General features: G+C 37.7%; 2 protein-coding genes across 2 annotated transcripts in view; both read right to left on the reverse strand.

Annotated features, from left to right (window-relative positions):
- The window catches only part of LOC145266622 (proton-coupled zinc antiporter SLC30A5-like), a 103,391-nt gene extending 92,093 nt beyond the window's left edge, over window positions 1-11,298 (reverse strand). Inside the window, exons 1-2 of the mRNA XM_080122532.1 lie at window positions 11,149-11,298; window positions 998-1,307 (exon numbers count right to left, since the gene is read on the reverse strand). Coding sequence (XP_079978658.1) covers window positions 998-1,056 — 59 coding nt within the window. The 5' untranslated portion in view covers window positions 1,057-1,307; window positions 11,149-11,298. The remainder of the gene's footprint in view (window positions 1-997; window positions 1,308-11,148) is intronic.
- The window catches only part of LOC145272817 (uncharacterized), a 731,987-nt gene that overhangs the window by 52,578 nt on the left and 653,176 nt on the right, over window positions 1-26,233 (reverse strand). The gene's annotated exons all lie outside the window — the stretch shown is intronic.

Below are 26,233 nucleotides of genomic sequence, written 5' to 3' on the forward strand. Positions count from 1 at the left end.
AATAAGAGTTTTTCACGGCAAAAGTAAAAATTCAAGGACTTTTCAGATCTGTGAAAACCTTGGTTGTATTATGCGCGAGCATAGAAAATATTTATAATTTTGTTTGGCGTATTTTTTGTGCGAGTGAATGTATACTCACTTATCTGTCAGCTTTTCTCTGTACTTTAATGACACATATGCTTGTTGTTTTCAGTAACAAATAATTTCAGTTTATCAAGCAATGCCATTTATTTTGACAATCAATTCGTAGCTTAAGGCAAGTTTTGGTTTGTGTTTCATTTGTCCTCCTTACACACAAAAGTATTCGTTTATAACTTCAAGTCCTTCGTTTTGATAGGATTGACATAACAGGTTAATAGAAGTATTATTTCCTGAAAATGTAACATTGCCTGGCATCACAAAACCCGGCAGTGCCTGGCGTCATTATCCAATATTAGATCAGGTTTGGCTGTGGTTGCTTTAGGCAATTTCTTTCTAAATTTCATTCTTTTTGTTTCATTTTCACAAAGCTTCCAATTTTGGAAGTACGAAAGAATATCTGCATGAACAGACTCTTATTATTCATTTTACCCTGAAAGAGGATGAGCAGTTTTTTTTTTGGGGGGGGGGGGGTATACAACTTAATGATGGGATGATTTCAATATCCCCTCCCTCAATTCCAATATTTTTCCAACTCTGTCCTATATTCCTGGTATCGATACAATTACCAATTCAGATCCTTTTAAAATCTATAGACATTTAGTTTTATTGTTTTGAACAAAAGTAAAAGAAAAAAATATAATTTAAAAAATCGTATTTGGCATCAAAAAAATATAGAACACATTTTTAAATTGTGATTCCAATACCCTAAAAATGTTTGATTTTTTTTTTCAATTCCCAACACTAATTACTATTAAAGAAAATGCAAGAAGGAAATTAAAAATGTTAACATTTTAAGAGCGGGGTTATCATTAGTAGTATTAGTAGTAGTAGTATTAGTAATGAATTCTTTTCTTACCTTGATGATGGATAAATAGCACGCGCAGGCAATAGGTTGCTACTGTAAGCTTCTGCCATGCTATTAATTCTGAAGATTACAAGTTATTAAAAAACAAAAAGAAAAAAAAGTTTGTTATATCATTGTCATCGTTTATATATCTTCCAGCAATTTGAGGATGTCTAGTCGAGACAGCGGCTGTAAAGGAATCGTTTGCCGATACTGAAAAGATGTATTTCTGGATTGAATCCCTGCTTTGCTTTCCTCTTCCAACTTTCTGATGACAACCTCAACAGAACCAACCAGGAAGGAAGACATTTAGAGGAAACAACTGGAAAAAAAAATAAATAAATTAAAAAAAAAAAATCATCTTTAGAAAATCATTCAAATGATAATTCATGATAGTTCAATTGTAGATAGGGACTATTGAATAACATCATTAATTTCACAGATGTTGGATAAAATTGATTGTTAATTCTTAAAAATTCAAAATCCATAAATTTGAACCCTAAATAAACATTTGATAAGCATCCTTAATCAATAATTAAATGATTGATTTGAAATTATGTAAATTTCAAAGATCAAAGTTGATAATTTAATACAAAAAAAAAAAAAAAAATGCTGATGAACTGAATTTTGACAGTCTCTAGAAATTTAATGAATATGACCTCATCACATTGAGATACCATTTTCATTAGTTTACCAAATGAGAGACCATTTAGAAATACCAGGTGCTATATGTAGAAGGACCTGCAAGAAATGCAAAAAAATCTGTCAACTCTCCTGACCAGAATATAAATGCGATCAAGAATCGCTTGTGGACGAGATATTTCTATGAAACTTCCTCCTTCAAAGGAAACCAGTTCAACCTGCCTAGAATGAATGCTGTCGGCTAGAAAAATGATAATAACCCTCCCCCACTATGCTCACTGCATAGACACAATTTCAGTCTCTATATTTTCATACTGCCATCCAGACTTAGCATTATTAAAGGTCATATATATTTTTTAAAACAATTTATTACTCCTGGCACTACCAGTCACAGCAACATGTGGCTTGTTTATAATGGTATTTTCAAACCTTTCTGTAACCCCCCCCCCTCATGCATTAGAAATGATAATTGTTGATTAACAAAAAAACAAAAAAAAAACTGGTTCTAACGGGACCATCAACTCCCTATTTACTTACCTCCCCATGAGGACATAGACACATGGTCAATTGATACTCATTAATATTACCGACATAAAATATCTTAAAGAAAATGGGTAATTTGGAAGCATAACTCATTGTTCTAATGCCCCCCCCCTCTCAGCAATCTTTCACAAAAAACACTTGCGTAGCCAAAATCAGCAGCAGTAAATTCCCCCACTCTCCATCGGTGCCTAATAAACATGGATTCCATGAACAAAGCTTCTTTCCTAAAACTGCTCGCCTGCGGAATTCTGTTCTGCTGGTCTGCTTTCCAGCTACTACAATATTGTTGCCTTCAAGTTCAACATAAACAAGTTCTTATTCAACCATCCTCATAAATAATTTAATTATATCAAATTACCACTACAAACGATTATTATGCAACTAGTCCAATGACTTATATACACACATTAACCCTTATCCTCGAGTGGCCTCCGGGGCCTTGATCTATGGTAACTCCGTTGTAAAAAAAAAAAAAAAAAAATTTGATTTTTTTAATCGTGACGACAATGAAAAATCTAGTCATTTTTTTTTTTATTACACGGTGGTCACCACTTATCAAGGCCCGGAAGCCACTCAGGGATAAGGGTTATTGCAAGTACAGTACGTTAGTGTGGAGATTTAATGAAGTGTTCACTTAAGGGGGCGGTTCATCAGGAATTTGTTTACGTTGGACTTGAACACATCCAAGTTGTAGTCAGGAGGGAAGCAGGCAGACGGAACTGAGTTCCACAGGCATGCAGTTCTAAGAAAGAAGCTTTGTTCATGGAATCTACGTTTGGATTTAGGCACAGATAAAGAGTGGGGGAAATTTTTCACAGTGGATTCAGTTAGACGGGTGTTTTTCGTGAAAGATTGGCGAGGGGGGGACGAGAGATTTGGAGTTCAGACGAGCACCTGCCATGGAAATAACGATAAAACAAGGATAGGCTCGCAACGTCTCTTCTGTGGGAGAGAGGTTGCAGGGTAGAGAAAAGGGTATCCCCCACTAAGCCAATTTTGTACTCTGTCAAGACAGGATAGGCTGTTTTTTAGCAGCTCCTGCCCAGATATGGCAGCAGTATTCCATCCTTGGATGTACTTGGCTTTTATATAGATAGAGAATTGCATCAGTAGTGAGATATCTTCTGGAGCGGTAGAAGGATCCCACCATCTTTCCAGCGACCTTGGCAACAGACTTGATGTACGTGTTCCATTTCAGATCAGGAGTAAAGGACACACCCAGAAGCTTATCAAAACATGGGGCTTCTCCTAGATGAGAGCCATCCATTTCAATTGATGCCAGATGGGGATCAGAGCGTTGATGATGTAAAGATAGGAGTTTGGTTTTAGATGCATTAAAGGTAATCAGCCACGTCTTCCCCCACTGAACCACGCGCTCGAGATCAGAGGAGAGAGAATCAGAGAGAATTTTGTCATTTACGGCCTTTGATGTGTTGCCATAGATGGTCGTGTCATCAGCATAGATGTCAACGAATGATTTAAGTATGTGTTTAGGGAGATCATTGATGATGTGATCATGATTAAGAAATCACTTAACCTTTCCAATTTTGAGTTTTGTGAAGAGGAAGAATTAGACTTTCCAATGGTTACAAATTGAAGTAAATGCAACTTTTTGAATTTCTTTTATGGAAAAATATCCAACTCTAAATAAAAAAAAAAAAAGCCATCTAAATCTTACTGCAATGCTCAACTCCATACCTATATGTTACTGTCTGGTCAGACTCCTTGCCCGGACCAATGTGGCTTTCTCTCTAGATTTCCCTATCTTTCATAAGCTGCCTCAGATATTCAGGATCACAGTTGGTGTTGTGTGCAATTTGCTGAATGTACATGGATGTATGTCATCCTATGCTCATGCGCCCATGCGATGGAGTTGCTGTGAACTACACGGCATGGGCGCATGAGCATAGGATGGCATACATCCATGTACATTCAGCAAATTGCACACAACACCAACTGTGATCCTGAATATCTGAGGTAGTTTATGGAAGGGTGGAACGATAAATTTGTCGCCCAAAAGAAAACAGGCTAATTTTGGTGTTGTGGAGGTCATGTTTGTGATGTTCTTAACATATGACCAAATGAAGTAGTTCAGTGGGTTTAGGTTGGGGGAGGGGACCCATAAGAGAAGGGTACAAAATTGTAGCACTCCTTCTGAACCCAAGCCTCGGTCTCTTTGGACTAGTGGGCCGGCGCAGAGTCCTACTGCAACACCCGACGGTCTGCAGCAGATTACACCGGATTTCATGATGGAATCACCACACTCTTTAGTACATCCAGCTACACTTTGGTGTTGACTTTCAAGCCGACCGATGATGTGAGGTGGCATGATGTGGCCCTCACTTGAAACCACACCAAAGACCATAACCGTGGTCGGAAACTTTGTTGAGCTGTGCCCTTATTAAAAAAAAGGAGTATTTGCCTGTTTGGTTATATTAAAAAAATATTTTAAGGATAGAAGAAGAAGGGGGGGGGGGTTATGCCATCCATCGTTGTTGATGCAGACCACAAACATCACTGGTTTTGAGGCTAAGATCAGAGTGTACTATCTGTTCTTTTAATTTTTAATCTATCCTTTCCTCGTTCAATGAAGGAGAAATCTTTCTAGACTGGGCCAATTTTTATGTTTGTTCTCATCCAGAGTGCCCTAATTTGGGGAGTCTGATTTTCTCCACATTAAAAACCGATCTTGTGTCTAACTCTGCCCTCATGGGGAGGCAAGTAAATAGGAACATTACTGGTTTGTCAGCATCTGATGATGATGATGATGATGATGATGTGACTTGTGCTTCACTTAGAAGTGTGGGGACTTGCATCGACCACAGTACCCTCCAGAAACACTCGGTCCTGATGACAAGATAGGATCAATATGACCCAGCGTGATACTAGATGCACATGCTATCTCAAATACATACGGCACCTAACATTTCCAAAATGGTCACCCATCTTGTACTGGCCAGCCTCATCATTGCTTAACTTTGGGGTTTATGTAGGCAACAAATATACATATATATACATATATATATCTCGTTTATGAAAAAAATTAAACCTTTATTCTTCACTTAATCGTCAAAACAAACGTTAGGACTAAAATTTATTTTGTCTTGTAAAGGCTACTATAGTTTCTTTAAAATTTTGGATTTTTTAATTTCGCCACGGAAAATCTATATATGGAGATAAAAGATGGAATTATTTGAAATTCAGGTAATAATAGCAAATCATCCTAAATCTTATTTAAACAAACAAAACAAAAAAATTGATTCAAAAGTCTTTAAAAAAAATATTTATGTTTATCCATCGATACAAAAACGATAGTGAATGTTTTTTTGGAAGATTTATATGTAAAATTCTATCGCAAATAGAAAAAGTTTATATTATTCTGCTTTTCGTATGATAAAATTCAGGCTTTTATCTTTCTGGAAAAAAAAAAAGTTGCTCAAGAATAATGGATTTTAATAGATTTTAATTCGTTTAAAAAAAAAAAAAAAGACAACTTGCCTACTCTACAGGAAGACCTTCAGTCTGTAGTGGAATGTGGTTGTAACTGGTTGGTAACGTTCCATGCAGTGAAGACTAAGCTTACTTCGTTTAATAATTACAAGTAACCTTCTCAACCAATGATTGCCATGGCTAATGATACACTGCCTGAAAGTACTTTCCTCAAATTCCTAGGATTCACAGACAACATGAATTGGAACAAATACATTGAGGCAATTGCCAAGGATGCTGCGAGGAAGATCAGCTTTTTCTACCGTGCTAAAAAGCTACTCACACCTGAGAGTATCCTGTATTTCTACAAGGCCACGGTTCGCCCATGCAAGGAGTATTGTTGCCACAGCTAGGCTGGTGCATCTGCCACTAGGCTGGTGCACCTAGACAGGGTTCAAAAAAGAGTCGCCAACCTAATAGGTTCTGAACTATCAACCAAACTCCAACCTCTGTCCGATCGCCAAAACGTGGTTGTTTCACAAGTATTTCAATGGCAAGTTATCAGCCAAACTCCAAGCACTAGTACCTCATCAATTACAATACCTCGACAAAGCCAACAAGCAGCAAAATCCCACCCTTACACTGTAGAGCCTTCTATTCGAATAGCTTCCCTTTTGACTGCTGCACTTTGGAATTCCCTCCCAAGCCGCTGCTTTCTTGACTGTACTGACATGCAGAAATTCAAGTGAACAGACATCCTGCAAATCTGGTCCCAAATAGTAGTCCTCTCACAACTAAGTGGCTCTGTGCCTTATTTCGGGTAAAATGACAAAAAATAAAAAAATAAATAACGTTATATTAGCACAGTAACATAAATGCATAAGTTCCTGTAATTATTTTACAAAGAATTGTAAACAAAAATGTTTTTTTGGTGCTTATGCATCTATGTTACCATCCTATATTTTTTTTTTATAGTATTTTGAAGTTAAATTCAATTTGGTAAATTTTTACTTGGTTTCCACCTTTAAAATGATGACTTTGTTGCGGTGTGTATCCAAAACACCACTTTACACTCAAATAAAGAAAACACACAATGCAGGCGTTTTGCACCAAGAAGCCAGCCACATGACCAGCACGTGTGATTCATGTGCATCAATACACGTAGGCGTTTTTGCGTGAGTGTCTGTTATGTCGACTTATTTTGTTTTAACAGAAAAAATATAAAATTTGATTTTTTTTTTTTTAAATAATTAATAACAATAGACTTTTGATTTCAAACCGAATCGAACATAAACACCATCATTGCACATTTTTTTTTAATTACATTTTCACCCCAAACAAGGCACATTGCCACTTTGGTGTAGGGGGCTACTATCAGGGGCAACAACTACTGGAATACTATACAGGGATTTTGGTAGCAAGATGTTGGTTCACGTTACACTTGAACTTCTACACGTCAGTACAGTTGGGGAAGCAGGAACCTGAATTTGGTTGGTTGGTTGTTTTTGTTTTACGGCATATCAACCCTTTCCGGGTTATTTAATGCCGAATCCAAAGATTTTGAAGAAAAATATTTTTAATAGAATATATTTGTTGTTTTCGTTGGTTTTTATTTAACCCATAGTTGGAACCTTAACAGATACTACCACTCCGGGTCAGAGTGGACCTGGGAGCAATGGTAATTAAAGGGTGGCACCACACTCCCCAAAGCCCACAAGCTGGGGCCTCACCACTGGATATAGTTTAAGGTCATATCCAGGACCCCCATTGAGGGACTTTTACCCTCTGCAGGGGGGCAGTCGGCGTATTCTAATGCCCCACCGACAGGGCCCAGGAACCTGGAATAGAATTCCAGAGTCTAGCGGTTCTGGGGAAGAAACTACTGGAGTAGAAAGATCTCTTACATCTAGGGATCTCTACTGTGTGGGGGTGGGATTTAGCTGCCTGTCGGGTTTGTCGAGAGTGTTTATGTCGTGGGAGCACAAGTGCTTGCAGTTCGTCAGAGCATTCACCATTAAAATACTTGTAGAACAGGCAGAGGGATGCAACATTTCGGCGATGGGACAGAGGCTGAAGCTTAGATGCCAGTTCAGGGCCTATCAAATTTGCGACTCTCCTTTGAACCTAGGAGCGAGAGACTAGTAGCAGATTCACCAGCCCAAATGTGACAGCAACACTCTATACATGAGCGAATGGTGGCCGTATAGAGGTACAGGATACTTTCGGGTGTTAGTAGTTTTGTAGCACGGTAGCACTTGATTGTGACAGATTTGTTAAGGAATTAATTCATTCATTTGTTTTTTTACTAAGAACATCTGCTGTAATAACACTTTTTCATGAATACAGTGCGTCAGCGGCCAAAAATCGTGGCTAGGAAGTAGGAAGCTTCCTGAATGCAACTTTGACTCTCCCAGTCAAGTCGACGAGCCAAGCAGCCAAAGGGCCTCAGCAGCAGCAGTAGATAAAACAGCCCTTTTCTAGGGACACCTTTTCCACACTGCTTATGCGATCAACAAATTACTTTTATGCAAGCTACAAACTACTCATATACAACTACCACTGCTTGCCTACTTCATGAGACTACCCTTCTATAACCAGCAATCTTCAGCTCACTCCTGCGGCTTCCAGCATTTCCTGCAGCGCCTCCCTCAGCAGTGTTCCAGCACCTGCACCCATCAGGCTACCCATTCCAGCGCCAGTCAACATCTGGCTACTCATACCAGTGCCTACTGACGTCAAGCTGCCCCATTCTAAAGGCTGCTCCCGTCTTACTCGGACTGACCACAATCTCCAGATTTGATCCATCGTCTTTAAACAAATTTCAGTGTTTGTCATTCTTCATCTTTGTCTACCTTATAGTTGTGCAGTCGATTGGTGCACTTCCTGACCCGATCCAATAACTTTTATAGGTTTTTGGGTATGCTGGAACGAATATCGCATTTAAATTTTCCGCAAACAAATAGTTTTCCGGATATTAAGCAATGTAATTTATGTTAAAAGTGGTGGCCATTGTTGTATGCACAAGAGCACGTTTATTTTTGACACAAAATATGCACACGTTTGCATGAACAACAATAGCGACGAAATTTTATCAAAAGAAATTTCGGTATTTCTGCATTTTTGAACCCACAATTTAAGTTACTCGGGTGTGTCCGGGGGATGATGGGAAGAACCGGAAACGGTCAAGGAGTAGTTTTCTGGATGTTAAGACATTATTTTCCAATGTATTACTTTATGAATTTCAGTGGTCATCACCATGGGGAGTAGGGGTTTGTAAACAAAGCTTGCTCAGCCATTTCCGGTTAATCCCGTCATTTGCCAGGCACACCCGAGTAAGTTTGTGTAAATTGGAGGTTTATAAATGCAGAAGTATCGAAATTACATTACTTAATACCCAGAAAACTACTTATTTACGGAAAATGCAATATTCGTTTTCAGCATATCTGAAAACGTATAAAAGGGAAAATGTTACGGTCGAAATAAAGTAAAAAAAAAAAAATTTTTTTTAAAAGTAGACAAAATCCTGTTAGAAACCCACACAATATATGTTACCGTGGAATATATTAGCTGGGTTTCTAACAGTATTTTGTATAATTTTTTAAATTTAACTCATTTTTCCAAACTTCATGTATTTAACAGTCAGCTCGCAGCCATTTGTCTTTTTCACGTATATCGATAAACAGCATAATTTTCGAACCGATTAAAGATTTTAAAGCGAATAAAACCACTAAAAACTTTTCCAGAAGGTAGAAGAGTAACTTGCCTTCGATAACGTTTATTTGTTACATTTTTTTTTTTTTTTGACCACTTTTTCGTACGTCTGTGGATTGTACCCGGGGTGCTAATGAATGCACTTACTGATCCGCACTATTTTTTTTAAATCGTATTTCCAAGTTTAATTAAAGTTTTATGATGTTTTTTGGGGTTTGTATTACTGTACAAATAGATTCGAAAAAGTTGCCAAAAAAACAAATATATAACAAATAATCAAAGGCAAGATAAGTTACTTTTCTACCAAACTGGATATATTCTTTTGTGTTTTTATTCAATGGAACACGTTTATTAAGCTCGAAAAACATGTTTACCGACGTATTGGAAAATTCAAAATGGCGCCCGACTCTCTCTTTAACACGGTAAGTTTGGGAAAAGGTGTTATAAAAATAATAAACTAGACAAAATACTATAAAAAAAAACACCGAATATATGTCAACTTATGTCATGGTAACATATATTGAGCGAATTTCTAGCAGTATTTTGTCTAGTTTATTATTTATAACACCTTTTCCCAAACTTACCGTGTTAAAGAAAGAGTCGGGCGCCATTTTGAATTTTCCAATACATCGATAAACACTTTATGCTTTTCGAGCTGAGTAAACATGTTACATTGAATAAAAACACAAAAACTATATCCAGTTTAGTAGAAAAGTAACTTATCTTGCCTTTGATAACATTTATTTGTTATATATTTGTTTTTTGACAACTTTTTCGAATCTATATGTACAGTAATACAAACCAGTTTTTTTTTATTCACTTGTAAGGTTAGGTACAAAACACCCTCCCCATGTTAAGAATGGCTTTTTAAATAATAACGTTATTATTTCAGCATGGATCAATAAGTGCACTAGTACCCAAACCCGAATAAGGAGTTAAGATTCTGAATTGTCTGAAAGTTTGTATCTATTTGAAAACGATGACAGAAATAAAATGGTAAAACTATACAAACACCGTGACAGCGAATTACCCCTACCCCTAACCCTAAACCTAACCCCAACCCTAACCCTAACCCTAAACCCTAACCCTAACCCTAACGCTGTCACGGTGTTTGTATAATAATACCAATAAAATAAAACGACGCTAGAGAACCCATTTTATAATTCCCATGTGTAGACGAGACCTCCTAACAAATTAAAGAGATCAAAAATTAAGTTTCAATTGATAATGAATCAAATAGTTTTCAAAATTTAAAAAAAATTAAGAATTTATCACAGAAAAAAAAATTTATACAGAATAATAAACCGTGCTTTTTTATTTTTTTATTTTTTATTTTTTTTTTTTTTTAGGTAAAAACATCAAATTGAATTTTTATTATATCTTTTGTTTATTAAACTGTTAAGAGAAAATAGAGAATAGTTAACCCCCCTCCACTCCTTATGTAAAGAATAGATTTCTAAATATTAACATTATTTCATTTTGCATAAATACTCAAAAATTAATTCGAAGTTTTTGAAAAAAAAAAAAAAGATTGAAAGATAAGAAGGTCGGGGGGGGGGGGGCAAACAAAAATATAAAACAAAGATAAAAAAAATTTCAAAACTTTAAGCGAAAAAAAAACGAAATAAGGAAGATATTACAACAGTGCCTATAGTACAATTGAACGAAAGTTCTCTTAAGGATTTTCACAACAAAAATAACACGAAACGTTAAAGAAGTTATATTTGAACATCATATCAAATAACAAATGTAGATAAAAAGGTAAGTTTTTATCGACATTTTTAATCAGAAATCGTCATTTGCAAAAGAAAACATAATAATTCGAAAGGAAAACTTACTTTAAATGAAAACAATTCATTGAAGAGGTTATCTGGAAAGAAAAACCCTAGAGACGGTGAAAGCGGGGAAAAGTGTCGCAACGACTTTTTCCTCTTTCACCGGTCAACGTGTCACGAAAGAAAACGATAAGAGTTATCCCGCTTGGCAGTGGCGATTAGCGTTGCCAATTTAGCGGTTTTCCCGCTAGATCTGGAGATTTCGTTTGGAATCTAGCGAGTAAATTTTGGATCTAGCGGCTAGCAATGTTTTTTTTTCTCTAAAATATAAATTTCTTTTTTTTTTTTACAAGGTGATCACCACTTATCAAGGCCCGGAAGCCACTCAGGGATAAGGGTTATTGCATGTACAGTACGTTAGTGTGGGGTTTAATAAAAATGTCAACTTAAGGGGGCAGTTCATCAGGAATTTGTTTACGTTGGACTTGAAGACATCCAGGTTTCTCTGGAAAGATTTCGTTTTTCGGTACGTTTGGAGGAATTTCAAACCGAAAAATACAAGTACAGAGTTGCTAGGTTGACTTTTTTAAAAGCCAAATTTCGTGAATTTGGCCTTTTTGGCTGTCATTTGGCCTTCAAAAATTGTATTTGGCCTTTTTAAAAATGTGGCTTCAATTTTGGATTTTTTTCTGATTATTTTACAAAAATATTTATTTGATAGTAATCATTAAAGAAAACATTGTAATTAATTTGTTAAGAAGTTTGGTCTTCAATATTGTGCAAGACATTTTAAATTTTGGCTTTTTCTTCACTATTTTATGAAATATATTTTTTTGAAAGCAATTATTAGTGAAAATGTTACAACTATGTATTCTGTAAGCAGTTTCAACTTAAAACCTTTTATTGCCTTTATTTTAATTTTTAGATATTTTTTCAAATGATTTTTTTTTTTTTTACATAGGAATCACCATTTATCAAGGCCCGGAGGTCACTCGAGGTTAAGGGTTAATGGGTGTGCAGTAGTCAATGGGATAATAACATAGTAATCATTAGTAGTGGCAATTTGGTAAAATTGGATTACCTAAGGGGATGGTTCATCAAGAATTTGTTTACGTTTGACTTGAAGATGACCAAATTGTTGTCAGCTAGAAAGCAGGCAAACAGAAGAGAGTTCCACAGGCGTGCACTTCTAAGAAAGAAACTTTGTTCATGGAATCTACATTTGGGTGCAAGCACAGATAAAAAGTGGGGCAGATTATTGATAGTAGTTTCAGCTAGACAAGGGTTTTTCGTGAAAGTTTGGTGGGGGGGCATAGATTGGAGCTCAGACGAGCACTTGCCATGAAAATAACAATAAAGCAAAAACAGGCTTGCAACGTCTCTTCAAAGGGAAAGAGGTTGCAGGGAAGAGAAAAGGGCATCCCCTACTAGGCTACAAAGTCTATTTTGAACTCTGTCAAGGCAGGATAAGCTGCTTCTAGCAGCTCTTACTCAGATGTGGCAACATTACTCCATCATTGGCCGTACCTGGCTTTTATATAGGTAGAGAATTGCATCAGCAGTAAGATATCTACTGGAGTGGTAGAAGGATCGCACCATTTTTCCAGCACCCTTGGGAAGGAATTTGATGTACGTGTTCCATTTCAGATCAGGAGTAAAGGTTAAGACCAGAAGTTTGTCAAAACATTGAACCTCCCCAAGACGAGAGCTATTCATTTCAATTGATGCCAGATGGGGATCAGAGTGTTGATGATGTAAAGATAGAAGCTTGGTTTTAGATGCATTAAAAATAACCAGCCACCTCTTTCCCCATTATACCACATGTTCAAGATCAGAGAAGAGAGAATCAGAGAGAACTTGGTAATAACTATTAACGAAAACATTATAATTAAATATTTTTAAGCTGCTGAGGATAACAGCACCATATATGTGATACAACCATTCATTAAATAAAATCTTCATTTACAGGTTTCTTTCAGCTAAGTCAGAGTAAGCCAGTATTTAGTATCAAAAGCTAAACCCATCGACTTTCTCCATTATTGATGGAAGGTCAAATATTAATTGAACAATTTGAACTACTATCTTATCAAATGTAGGAGCTATTAACTTGTAAAGATATGATATAAAAGGGATTGTCAAAGGAGGTTGAATTATTTTTTCAAAGTAACAAATACAGGGTGAAACAATAAAAGTGTCGCCCTAAAGAAAACAACACTACAGTTTTATTTTAAAACTTTTATTGAAAAAAAAATCAATTCAAGTAACTTGATTATGTAGCAGAGCTGATATATATTCAATGTAGCTGCCTTCAGCCTCAATCACTGCCTTGACATGGGTCCGGAACTGGGAGCATACCTTTCCACAGGCAGCGGCAGGTTCTTGGTGAATACTCGATGGATGGCGGCAATTAGGCTGGTTTTGGTGATGTAGGAGGTTATGTTGGTGATGTTCTTGATGTATCACCAAGCAAAGTAGTGGGTTAGGGTTAGGGTTAGGGTTCAGGTCGGGGGAAGAGTGGGACAAGTGAGAGTCGTAGTGTAACATGCCAGCCCAGTCAATAGCATGACCAACCCGCGTGTTACATAAATGTCTTGAAACGACACCAGATTGTAACGATAGGATATGAGAATATGAGGATCAGTCGCTAAGACGTCTTTTTGTCAGAGCTGAAGAGTAAAGACATACCTGGGATTTTGGGTGTGGCTGGCTCCTTCACTCTCTCAGGATGACATCTTCATGCTGGTCGTCATCTAGCTGGAATTGTCTTCGTGTTGGAGTTCCCTGACTGGGACCACTGCAGGCACCGTTTCGACATTTAAGGCAGAACAGACAACGCAACGCAATATATATAAATCTTAACTAGTTTATTTTTTTACATAAAATATATTACAATATTTTACACTTACAATTACAACAATCAACAATTGATTTTGAATCATCAGCTAATTACCTAGTTATTCCTAACTAGTGTTGAGGGAGAGGGGGTGCCCCCCCTCTTTTTTACAGAGAGCAAAAAATATGTGTTCACATCATGGCTTCCAGCAATCAAGGGAAAGGGAATCATGAAATTGCACTGTGGTTCCTCTTTTTCAGTGTATCACTCCATGCAACCAAATCACACTCCAGCCATGGTGGTGGTAAAGAACGCAACAACAACGATCAGTGGTACTAACAAATAGTGCCACAGAAGCACTCTTTTCAAAACCAAGCCTGGGTCTCTTTGGATTTGTGGACCGATGCCAAGTCCTGCTGCCACACCCAGGGTCTGCCAGCGATCACCTGATTGCACCAGGGAATCACAACATTCTCCAGCACATCCAGGTACACTTTGGTGTTGACTTTCAAGCTGACTTCGAAGATGTGAGGTGGCATGATGTGACCCTCACTTGAAACCACACCAAAGACCATAGCCATGGCTGAAAACTTTGTTGAGCTGTGCCCTCAAGCATTGAACCGTCAGGATTTGCACTTGAGGGTGCTGGCAATGGTTCTGTTGTCATAACTTGGATCAGTAGAGAGCATGAGTTGTACAGTGGCACATCTCCGATCTCGCTCATTGAACATTGTGTCACTTTCAGACATGATAGAAGGCTCCTATTGCTCTTGGAATTTGTACACAATTGACCAACTAGTAGATGGTTTGCAAAAAAAAAAAAAAAAGAAAAAAAAGAAAACACTTTTAATCAAACGGAAAAGGAATCATATCGTCTTTTCTAGGGCGACAATTTTATCGTTCCACCCTGTAATTGGGAATTAATTGTAAATCACACCTATAAATAGTAATTATTTCAAAGTAAATTCTTAATTAAATATTTGTTCCTATTTTCTCCAGAGACATTCTCTCATCTTGATTCAAATGTTCTCAGAAAATTTAATTCAAATGGTGTTTATATAAAATGTCGGTTTATTTAGTTTGCAACAAAAAATCGAAAATAAATTGAAAATAATAATAAATTGAAAATAACAATAAATTGAAAATAACAATGAATTGAAAATAATAATAAATTGAAAATAACAATGAATTGAAAATAATAATAAATTGAAAATAACAATGAATTGAAAATAACAAAAAATTAAAAATAACAATAAATTGAAAATAACAATAAATTGAAAATAACAATGAATTGAAAATAACAATAAATTGAAAATAATAATAAATTAAAAATAACAATAAATGAAAATAACAATAAATTAAAAATAACAATGAATTGAAAATAACAATAAATTGAAAATAACAATAAATTACAAATAACAATGAATTAAAAATAACAATAAATTAAAAATAACAATGAATTGAAAATAACAATGAATTAAAAATAACAATGAATTAAAAATAACAATAAATTGAAAATAACAATAAACTAACAGATAACGAGTGGGGGGAATTATTGATAGTGTTTTCAGCTAGACGAGTGTTTCTTGTGAAAGTTTGGTGAGGGGGGACCATAGACTGAAGCTCAGAACTTTTGTTTATTTATTAATGATTTTTTTTTTTTAAATATTTCGACAATGCTTTTTTTTTTTTACACAGTGATCACCACTTATCAGGGATAAGGGTTATTGCAAGCACATTACGTTAGTGTGGAGATTTGATGAAGTGTTTACTTAAGGGGGCGGTTCATTAGGAATTTGTTAATGTTGGACTTGAAGACATCCAAGTTGTAGTCCGGTGGGAAGCAGGCAGACGGAACAGAGTTCCACAGGCGTGCAGTTCTAAGAAAGAAGCTTTGTTCATGGAATCCGCGTTTTGATTTAGGCACTGATATAGAGCAGGGAAAATTTTTCACAGTGGATTCAGCTAGACGGGTGTTTTTCGTGAAAGATTGGCGAGGGGGGACCAGAGATTGGAGTTCAGACAAGCACCTGCCATGGAAATAACGATAAAACAAGGATAGGCTCGCAACGTCTCTTCTGTGGGAGAGAGGTTGCAGGGTAGAGAAAAGGGCATCCCCCACTAAGCCTCAAAGTCTATTTTGTACTCTGTCAAGGCAGGATAGGCTGTTTTTCCTGCCCAGATATGGCAACAGTATTCCATCCTTGGACGTACTTGGCTTTTATATATATAGAAGATTTTTCAACAAAGACCTTAAAATTTTGGATCACATCTCTACTCCTTTGCCTTTAAGAACTTTCTCCTACTGTAAATTTTCCTTATTGTCGTATTTTCACTTGGCTTTTTATATTTTTATACTCATTTTTTATATCTATTTTTTTATTCTCCTATATTTAATAACTTTGTATTTCTTATATCTCTATTATTTATTAATTCTTACACATTTCTTACATTTATTGAGATTGTCGGACTGACTTCCTCATCTTGGTTGTTATAGTCACAAAGTTTCGGCCGTTTTGCCCTCCGGCCTTCATCAGGTGTTTTGTATCAAACTGGGGAACCGTTTGTTAGGAGTCTCAAACCCAACCCTTTATTATTATTACGGGGGTACCATGTTCAGACTCCAGCTAGGCTCTGGGACATAGTTGCTGATTCTCTGTTTTGAATGTTACTTTTCACTGCCTTCGTTCAGGATTGAACTCAGCACCTTTGGGTAACTGTAAACTTTGATACAACGTCTAGGACCACTCTTAGTCTTAGTAAAAATAATAAACAGAGAGTGAGAAAACTTAAAGAAACAGCTCACATGCTTGGACATAACAACCTACTGAGCAAACCAAAAGTAGAGCTGAATGCAACTTGGACACCCCTAATAGAGAAAACCTTGAATAACAACATAGGTTTAACATTAACAAAAACCAACTAAGAATTGTCCTAGTGACATATGGCCAAGTGTTACCCAAAGGTGCTGAGTTCGGCTTCCGACCTAAGCGGTCAGCAGACCAGCCGCCCCCTTTCGGGGCATGCGCACCTCATGCCACCTGCTACTGTGTGTGGGGGCAAGAGTCAACCGACAGTACGTACACCTTACATGCTTTCTATCTCCGTGGCCTGGATTGACTTTCTTTCTCTCTCTCTCTCTACAACAATAGACTTTCCTTCTCACCAGTTAACAGCGAGAGACGCACGCCAAACTAAACACGTGTTGTACCCTTTTCTTTCATTTGTTTCTTCATGAAATAAATCCTAGTTCGTTTATTTCAATTTAACACGTTGTTTGTTTCTTCCCCAAAACAATTCATTTTTCCTAATCACTGGGGGCTATAAAATACATCTACCACACCACAACAAATTGGTGACCCGACGTGAGATGAACACGCATTTCCTTCTATACCACTAGCCCTCTACAAACCGGCGACCGACTGACATGAAACGAACACACATGGTGACTCTACTTTTTTTTTTTTAAATGAATTGTTTTGAGCGAGACGCGCATTTTTTTTGATAAACAAAAAAATTAACTTTTCAACAAAGAAAAACAAATGAACTACTACCGACAGGAATAACTACTACAAACAATTATGACAAAACCCCTCGTCAGACTTGGCAGAAAAATAAACACGGAGTTGTCGACTTCATACCGAATATAAAGAAAAATTCGTCCTCAACAAACATTTTTCACGGTTTCCTGACATTACCTTGCAACAAACGTGAGGAGCAAAATCATATACATTCTCTCCCACACAGCAGAGGCAACAGCAAAGTAACAATAACGCGACATCCCTATTAACACATAGGAAGAAGTTGAATCAACAATACGAGTTGAGATGCACCACGCACACTGATAAACTCACAACTGGAAGTTTCGTTGACAGCCGGCAACTGGACACTACCGTTCAACACGAACGAATGTGCAACTAGCGCTCGTACAGACAATACACACACTACCGCAGACTCACTTGCGAAGACACCATCAACTTGACACACGACGTCAACACGAACAAAACATTTTCCTTCCAAACGAACAATTCACTTCACTGTCCAAGCAAATCGTTGCACATGTCAGCACACAACAAAAAAAACAAAACAAATGCCAGCCAAAAAAAAAGAGTAAACGCCTTTTCCACGCGTAAGTAAATACATTTTTTTTTACGAACACACTCTGTTTTTGATGTTTTTTTTAAACAACCACACCAACAGCAAAAAAACAGGGCGAAAAGTCAATTGCCCAAAACATTACTTAAAAAAAAAATATATACACTCCATATTTTCTTTTTCCTGGGAAGGGGAGTATTGTACGAGCCCTTTCTAGTCCCACACAAAAACACGCGTTCACATATCCAACCATTTTTCTTGTCATACACATATGCACACACGTACACACACACATAGATATATTCATGTTTGTGTACATAACTCACATTCACGTGCATACACTCACACATACTAACATACACACATTTACGCACACATATGCGCACACATGGGCAACGTCACTTCCCCTTTGAAGGAAATCCACACATGCGCAAAAGACCACCGGAAACAACTATAAAGGCAAGAGACATAAGCTGCTTCTCTCTTTTCGAGTCGGCTTCCGACCTAAGTGGTCAGCAGACCAGCCGCCCCCTTTCGGGGCACGCGCGCCTCACGCCACCTGCTACTGTGTGTGGGGGCAACAGTCAACCAACAGTACGTACACTTTACATGCTTTCTATCTCCATGGTCTGGATTGATTTTCTCATTCATTTTCTCCCTCTCTACAACAATAGACTTTCCTTCTCACCAGTTAACAGCACGCCAAACTAAACATGTGCTGTACCCTTTTCTTTCATTTTTTTCTTCACAAAATAAATTCTAGTTCGTTTACTTCAATACTTCCTCAAAACAATTCATTTTTCCTATTTTGTACGACTGGGGGACATATATAATATCCACCAGTTCACCACAAGAGTCAAAACAATGAAAAGAATATTCTCTTGTCATAACCCTACTGATGTATTAATTATTATAGGTGGTGTTTTCTATAGTGTAGGAGAGTTAAACTGTGTCTAAAATGAAATAATGTTCTTTTAATAGAAGTTTACTTATTAATGATGATACATTATAGAAACGTCCACATTGCTTAATTGTGATTGAATTTGCGATAAGCGCTGATTCAAGAAGTCTCCATCGTGATTTATTTGAAGTAAATTTAACTAAGTCAAAAAGTATGATTATGCTTCAATGAATGAAAGAATAATACATGCAGGGAATTGCTATTTCTTATTTCTTTCTTGTGTTCATTGATCCTTTTCTCTAATCTGCGTTGAGTTTCGAATTATATATATGTGTGTGTGTGTGTGTGTAATTCATAAAACATACTGATTATCTTTGAATTCTTCAGTGATTGTGTTCCATTTTGACATGAGAAGACAACTATGCTCTGCTGACCTTAATTGGATTAATTTTTTTTTATTCAATTTTCACCCCAAACAAGGCACAGTGTCACTTTGAAGCAGGGGGCTACTATCGGGGACATAAATTGCAAGGATATTATGAAGGGAGATGAGTAGGAAGATGTCGGTTCACATTACACTTGAACTTCTGCATGTCAGTACAGTTGGGAAAGCAGAATCCCAGAAGGGTATTCCAAAGTCTAGCAGTTCTGGGGAAGGAACTATTGGAGTAAACTGCTTTCTTACACCTAGAGATTTCTAGAGGTGGAATTTAGTTACTTGTCGAGTTTGTCGGGGATATTTATGTTGAGGGGGTACAAGTGGCTGTAGTTTGTCAAAGCATTCACCATTAAAATACTTGTAAAACAGGAAGAGGGATGAAACATTTCGTCGATGGGACAGAGGCTGATGCCTAGATGACAGTTCAGGACCTATCAGGTTGGTAACTCTCTTTTGAACCTTGTCAAGGAGCGAGAGACTAGTAACAGATGCATCAGCCCAAATATGACAGCAATACTCCATACATGGGCGAATGGTGGCCTTATAGAGGTACACGATACTTTCAGGCATAAGTAGCTTTCTAGAAGTGTAAGTGCTTGGTTCATTATAGTTTGCTAGATGACTACTTTAGTCTACAAAACAACTCACACCTCTGCCAAAACAAAGGAAGTCATTTGCAGAACGTTAGACTTGTGCTAAATTGAGGCTAAGCAACGATTGGGTAGCTATTTTTAGCTCCCCGAAAACATATAAACACGTGTCTAGAAGTGTAAGCCATTTTGAGTTTCAGAACAGTTTCAGATGGTTCGCTGTTACACACAAGTCCTGGGAAGTGACTTGTTTGTAGTAGTCAGTTCCACAGAACAAAATATTCTTACCGTGTCGAGACGGAAAAAAAACATGTTTAATTGCTCCAGAAAAGGTTTAATATTTATGAAGCAATTCTGGTTTCTGATTGGTTGGTAGCAGAACGTGAATTAATTTGATTCGTCAGTTCTTAGCAGCATCGTTTATAAATAGAATCGTCCGACTGTGTGGGATCATACCCCATTAATAAAACCAAAATATTGCAACACCCACCTTCTTTGCAGCAGCCTTGGCAATGCTCTCGATGTATATTCCAGTTCATGTTCCTTGTGAATGTTAGGCCGAAGAGTTTAAAGGAAGTACTTTCAGGCAATGTGTTCTTGGCCATTACTATTGGTGGTAGAAAAGGTTTCTTGTTGTTATTGAAGGAAACAAGCTTAGTCTTAGCAGCATTGAATGTTACCATCCATTTTTGTCCCCATTCCACTAAAGATTGGAGGTCTTCCTCTAGTGTTTCTACCATTTCCTTAGATATGTGTTCCTTTGTTTTCCCCTCGTGCCTGTTATAGAGAGTGGAGTCATCAGCAAATATACCCATCTCCGAAACAATTTTATCAGGGAGGTCATTTATAAATATCAGAAATAACAAAAGTCCTAAGATAGACCCCTGAGGTACTCCCACATTTATATCACATTGTTTAGATGTACGACTGTCGAGGAAAACTTGGATTTTTCTCTTACTTAAGACGGATTTAATTACATTATGTATTCTTCTAGTGGTACCATATGATCTGATTTTCTTTAGAAGACCATGATTCCATACCCTGTCAAAAGCCTTAGATATATCGAGGGCTACAGCTCTACCCTCCGCTGCTTTGTCCAATGAATGGTATATATTTTTAAAGATTACAGTTAGGCTATCAGCTGTAGAACGAGCTTGACTAAATCCATATTGCCGGTCAGAAGTTTAGCAGCTGTAAGGTGATGAACTAGAGCTTGATTAATTATGGACTCAAGTATTCTAGCAAAAAGTGGGAGGAAGCTAAAGGGGCGATAATTTAATAGGTCAGTTCTTTTGCCAAAATTCTTGTAAACTGGTACCACAGAAAAAGTTTTTCAGCAGTCAGGAAAGCAAGATTTATTAAGGCATTTGTAGTAAAGTTTGGAGCAACCTCAGCACAGCATTTTTTTAATATCACAGCCAGGATGAGATTGGGTCCACATGATTTTGAGGTGTCTAGGTGTTTTATGATACCATGTACCTGAGAAGGGGTGATTCTTTACCTGATTCATTGATTCTGCCCTTCTTTTCTATTACAAGAATGGCTTTACACTAAAGACATCAATTATTGGCCAAGATATGACGATTTTCCTTTCCTTTCAAATTTAACACAAAATGTTTGGTGTGGGAATCGATTCATACACTTTCTCTATTCCGTAGACTAGCTTTAACCACAATACTGCATTCACTCTTTGAACTAAACTACTTCAAATCATCACAGATGTTTCAAAATTAATTTACAAAATATATATATCATAACGAGCGGGATACAAAAAAAAAACACAAAATGTTAATTATGTAAGGCACTCCTTATCTAGATTACTTTATTATTTTTACTCACCTCCACCTCGAACAAGGCACATCGCCACTTGGACGTAAGGGCCTACTAATTGGGACCATGCCTAAGAAAGATTACCAAGATGTTGGTTTACGTTACATTTAAACTTCTGCATATCAGTACAGTCAGGGAAATAAGTAGCAGGAAGGGAATTCCAAAGTCTAGCTGCTTCAGGGAAAAAGCAATTAGAGTAGAAAGCTTTCTGGTATTTAGGGACCTCAGCAGTGAAGGGGTGTGATTTTGTTTGTCAGGGATATGTATGTCGAGGTGGCACAAGTGCAAGGAGTTCATCAGAACACATTCCATGAAAATACTTGTAAAACAGAGACAGCGATGCAACATTGTGGTGATGCGGCAAGGGTTGGAACCTAGTTGACAAATTGGGACCTATTAGATTGGAGACTTTCTTTCTTTTTTTTTTTATGTGATAGTCACCACTTATCAAGGCCCGGAAGCCACTCGGGGATAAGGATTATTAATCGTTAGACAGGCTCGCAACATGTTAGTATTATAGTAATCATTAGACATGCTCGCAACGTGTCTTCTGTGGGAGAGAGGTTGCAGGGAAGAGAAAGGGGCATCCCCCACTAAGCTATGAAGTCTATTTTGTACTCTGTCAAGGCAGGATAGGCTGTTTTTAGCAGCTCCTGCCCAGATGTGGCAGCAGTACTCCATCCTTGGACGTACTTGGCTTTTATATAGATAGAAAATTGCATCAGTAGTGAGATATCTTCTGGAGCGGTAGAAGGATCCCACCATTTTCGCAGCGACCTGGGCAACAGACTTGATGTACGTGTTCCATTTCAGATCAGGAGTAAAGGTCAAACCCAGAAGCTTGTCAAAACATGGAGCCTCCCTAAGACAAGAGCCATCCATTTCAATTGATGCCAGATGGGGATCAGAGTGTTGATGATGTAAAGAGAGGAGCTTAGTTTTAGATTCATTAAAAGTAACCAGCCATCTCTTCCACCACTGAACCACGCGCCCAAGATCAGAGGAGAGGTAATCAGAGAGAGCTTTGTCATTTACGGCCTTTGATGTGTTGCCGTAGATGATCATGTCATCAGCATAGATGTCGACGAATGATTTAAGTATTTGTTTTGGGAGATCATTGGAAGAGAGTTGGGCCCAGGATGGACCCCTGAGGGATTCCAGCATTAATACTCTGGGCTTCTGATTTCTGCCCATCAAGCACTACTCTTCAGAGAGAAATGATTTAATAATTGAGAAAACATTTCCAGTTATACCGTAGCGAGAAACCTTGTGCAGCAGGCCTTTATGCCATACCTTATCGAAGGCCTTTGATATGTCAAGAGCAATTGCCTTAGAAAGGAAGCCTTTGTTGAGAAATTCACTAATCCTATGAGATATAACCGTTAGCACATCTGCTGTAGATCTAGCAGAACGGAAACCATATTGCATGTCACTAAGAAGGTTATTTCTGCTGAGGTGGTTGACTACTTCTCTATTTAATATGGGTTCCAGCAACTTACTCATGACACACAGGAGACTTATTGGTCTGTACTGAGAGGGAGATGACTTATCACCTGAATTCTTAAATATTGATGAGATTTTTCAGGGTGTTGGGAAGCACTTCTCTTTAAGGCAATGCTTAAACAGTTTTGTAAGTATGGGGGCAAGTTCTGATTGAAGCTTTTTCAACACTATAATTGGAATGCCGTCAGGGCCAGTTGCTTTACTGGAATCAAAGTTCTTGATTAGCTTGGCGACATCACGCACAGATATTTGTATGTTGCATAGCATGTTGTCTGTTATAGGAGAAAATATGGGGAGTTGATGGCCTTCGTCGGATAGGATAGAATTAGCTGCAAAGTTCTTGGCAAATAATTTGGCCTTGTCTGATGCTGACGAGATGACCTCAGGTCCATTGATGATGGCTGGGATAGAACGCAGGCTTCTGTTCAGGATCCTGTTTGCTATTTGCCAAAACTGGTGGGAACCAAGCCGCTGCTCAGCTACTTTGGATTTAACGGACTGAGCATATAGCTCTCTAGCATTTTTTATTACTCTTTTACAGTGGTTGCTGGCAGTCCTGAAGGCAACTTTAGTCTCAGTGCATCTATTACGTTGGTAGCTATGGAAAAAGTGATTTCTGTGTGCGCAATAGCAGCAGTACATTCTGGGGAGAACCATGACTGGCTGTTTGGTTTTTGTTGGAATTTTTTGGATGGTATGAATCGGTCTATGCTTACAATTAGCCATTGGTCAGGTCTGATACTATGGAGGACACATCCTTTTTAAACATGGAATGCAGGGGTAGATCAGATATAAATGTACGGAAGCTATCCCAGTCAGCGGTAGAGTATCGATATACAGTACGGTGAAGAGGTACGTTTGAAGACTTATTACATTTCATTTTTATCTTAACTGATACAACTGAATGGTCGGAAGATCCCAGAGAAGATAGAATGGAACATGAACATAACTCAGGGGATGTTGTAAGAAAAAGGTTTAGAAGGCTTGCATACTGACCGGTAGTATCGGGCACATGGGAGGGTTTGTGAACGATCTGAGTGAGGTAATAGGCAATGGCAAAATCACGACAGAACCTCCCCTCATCATCTTGCTTATTTGAGTGGGTCAACCATTCCATATTATGGACATTGAAGTCACCGCAAATGCGTACGTTAGCCGAATGATAAGCAGACAGGATGTGGTCAATTTTCTCAGATATACTCCTAAAGATAGTAACTCTGCTGTTGTGGGGACCATAGAGGGCAAATATAAATGCAGTGGTGTAAGCAAGTGCAACCCGGAAGCACATATAAGGTAAATTAGGGTCTTCTCTGGAGATATCCCTACCATACGGAAAGCCATCTTTAATGTAGGCACATATTCCATGCCCATGGCGATCTTGGGGGTCAGATTTAGTTTTTTGGACCCTATCGAAGAGGGAGAGATAGATGCACCAGGCCAAATGTGGCAACAATACTCTTTGTAGAAGTACAGGATACTCTCAGGTGTGAGTAGTTTTCTAGCAAAATAGAGAGAGCTGACCTTCCTTCACAATGTTCTCAATGTATTTATTCGAGTTCATATTTCCTGTGAATGTTAAGCTAAGGCGTTTGAAGGAAAAGAATTATGAATTGCTGACTGTTTTTTGAGTGAAACTAAGAAGGAATTAAAGAATCCTTAGTGGTTTGTGACCTCCAGAAGTGCTATTTGAGAGCAAAAAAAACAAAAAAATTGGGGCATCCTGGGGATCTTTAGTGACATAAAATAAAATGGAGACAGGACTTAATTAATCTAAGGCACTTTGAAGGAATGTCACACTCTCAGCATGTTGATAACTTGCTAAGTTTGGCATCCCAGATGTTGAGTATAACTGTGTCTTCGAACAAATGGCATTCTGCTTGGTTACAAAACTGAGAAAAGCAGATGCATAATTGTCAAGCAGTCTTCAGGCATGGGCAGTACAGCCAATTGGTAAAGAGTAAGAAGATGTACATGGTATACACCTCCACTCTAAGGCAAAGTCCCCTTATGAAGCCAAATCATAAGACGCTGCAACCTTTAACTGTACTTCTGATTTGTTCTTTACAAGCTGTAAACACGGACCGAACCACACATCAGGGATCCAAGTTGTGCCATCTATCCAGTGAAAAGATTCAGTAACACAACCATGTTGCTGCAGACAACCTCAAGTTACTGGATTTGTTGAAATTGCCTATGGCCCATGCAACTTGTTTGTATAGTTTGAGAGCCTTAATCACAGTGCAAATGTTATGAAAGCTTGACACAAAACACAGTGACATCATCGACTTCCTCTCCAACAGACAGAACAATACTGTGTAGGGTTGGTATCACCACCCTGTCCCTTAGTCTATGAAAAAAGGGCTCCAACACAAGAATATAGAGTAGGGAAAGGCAACTCTGGTTCACTAAGAAACAATGAACAATCCAGATCACATTTTGTTTACCTGCAAGCAATACAGAACGGAAATTTACTTGAAGTGTGAGCCTTTAAAACAAAAGCTAAGGATAATAGTAAACTGTCAAATAGTTGGAGTTGATTGAAATTGATTCACGTTGTTTCCACATCGTCTTCTACCCTTTTTAGGATTATACTAATCGGATCCATGTTGTTTTGGATCGATTTCACCCTTGCATCAAAGTTCTAACATCCCGCAACCAAAAGTTCAAAATCTGTATGGACACCCAACGTTTTCCTTATTACAATATATAAAACATTCTTGGTCTTGATATGTGGACTTTTGAGAAAACTGAGCTTCAATCTATGCCCCCCCCCCTCCGGTTTGACTTTCATGAAAAACACTCGTCTACTTGAAACCACTATCAATAATTTCCCCCACTGTGTATAAAACTAAACGTCGATTCCATGACCAAAGATTCTTTCTTAGAACTGCACGCCTGTGAAACTCTTCAGTTTTCCTGCTTTCCAACTGACTACAATATGGTTGTCTACAAGTGCA

This window comes from Euprymna scolopes, chromosome 4 (genome assembly GCF_053919585.1).
Source record: "Euprymna scolopes isolate OS-2025 chromosome 4, ASM5391958v1, whole genome shotgun sequence".
NCBI classification, from domain to species: domain Eukaryota; kingdom Metazoa; phylum Mollusca; class Cephalopoda; order Sepiida; family Sepiolidae; genus Euprymna; species Euprymna scolopes.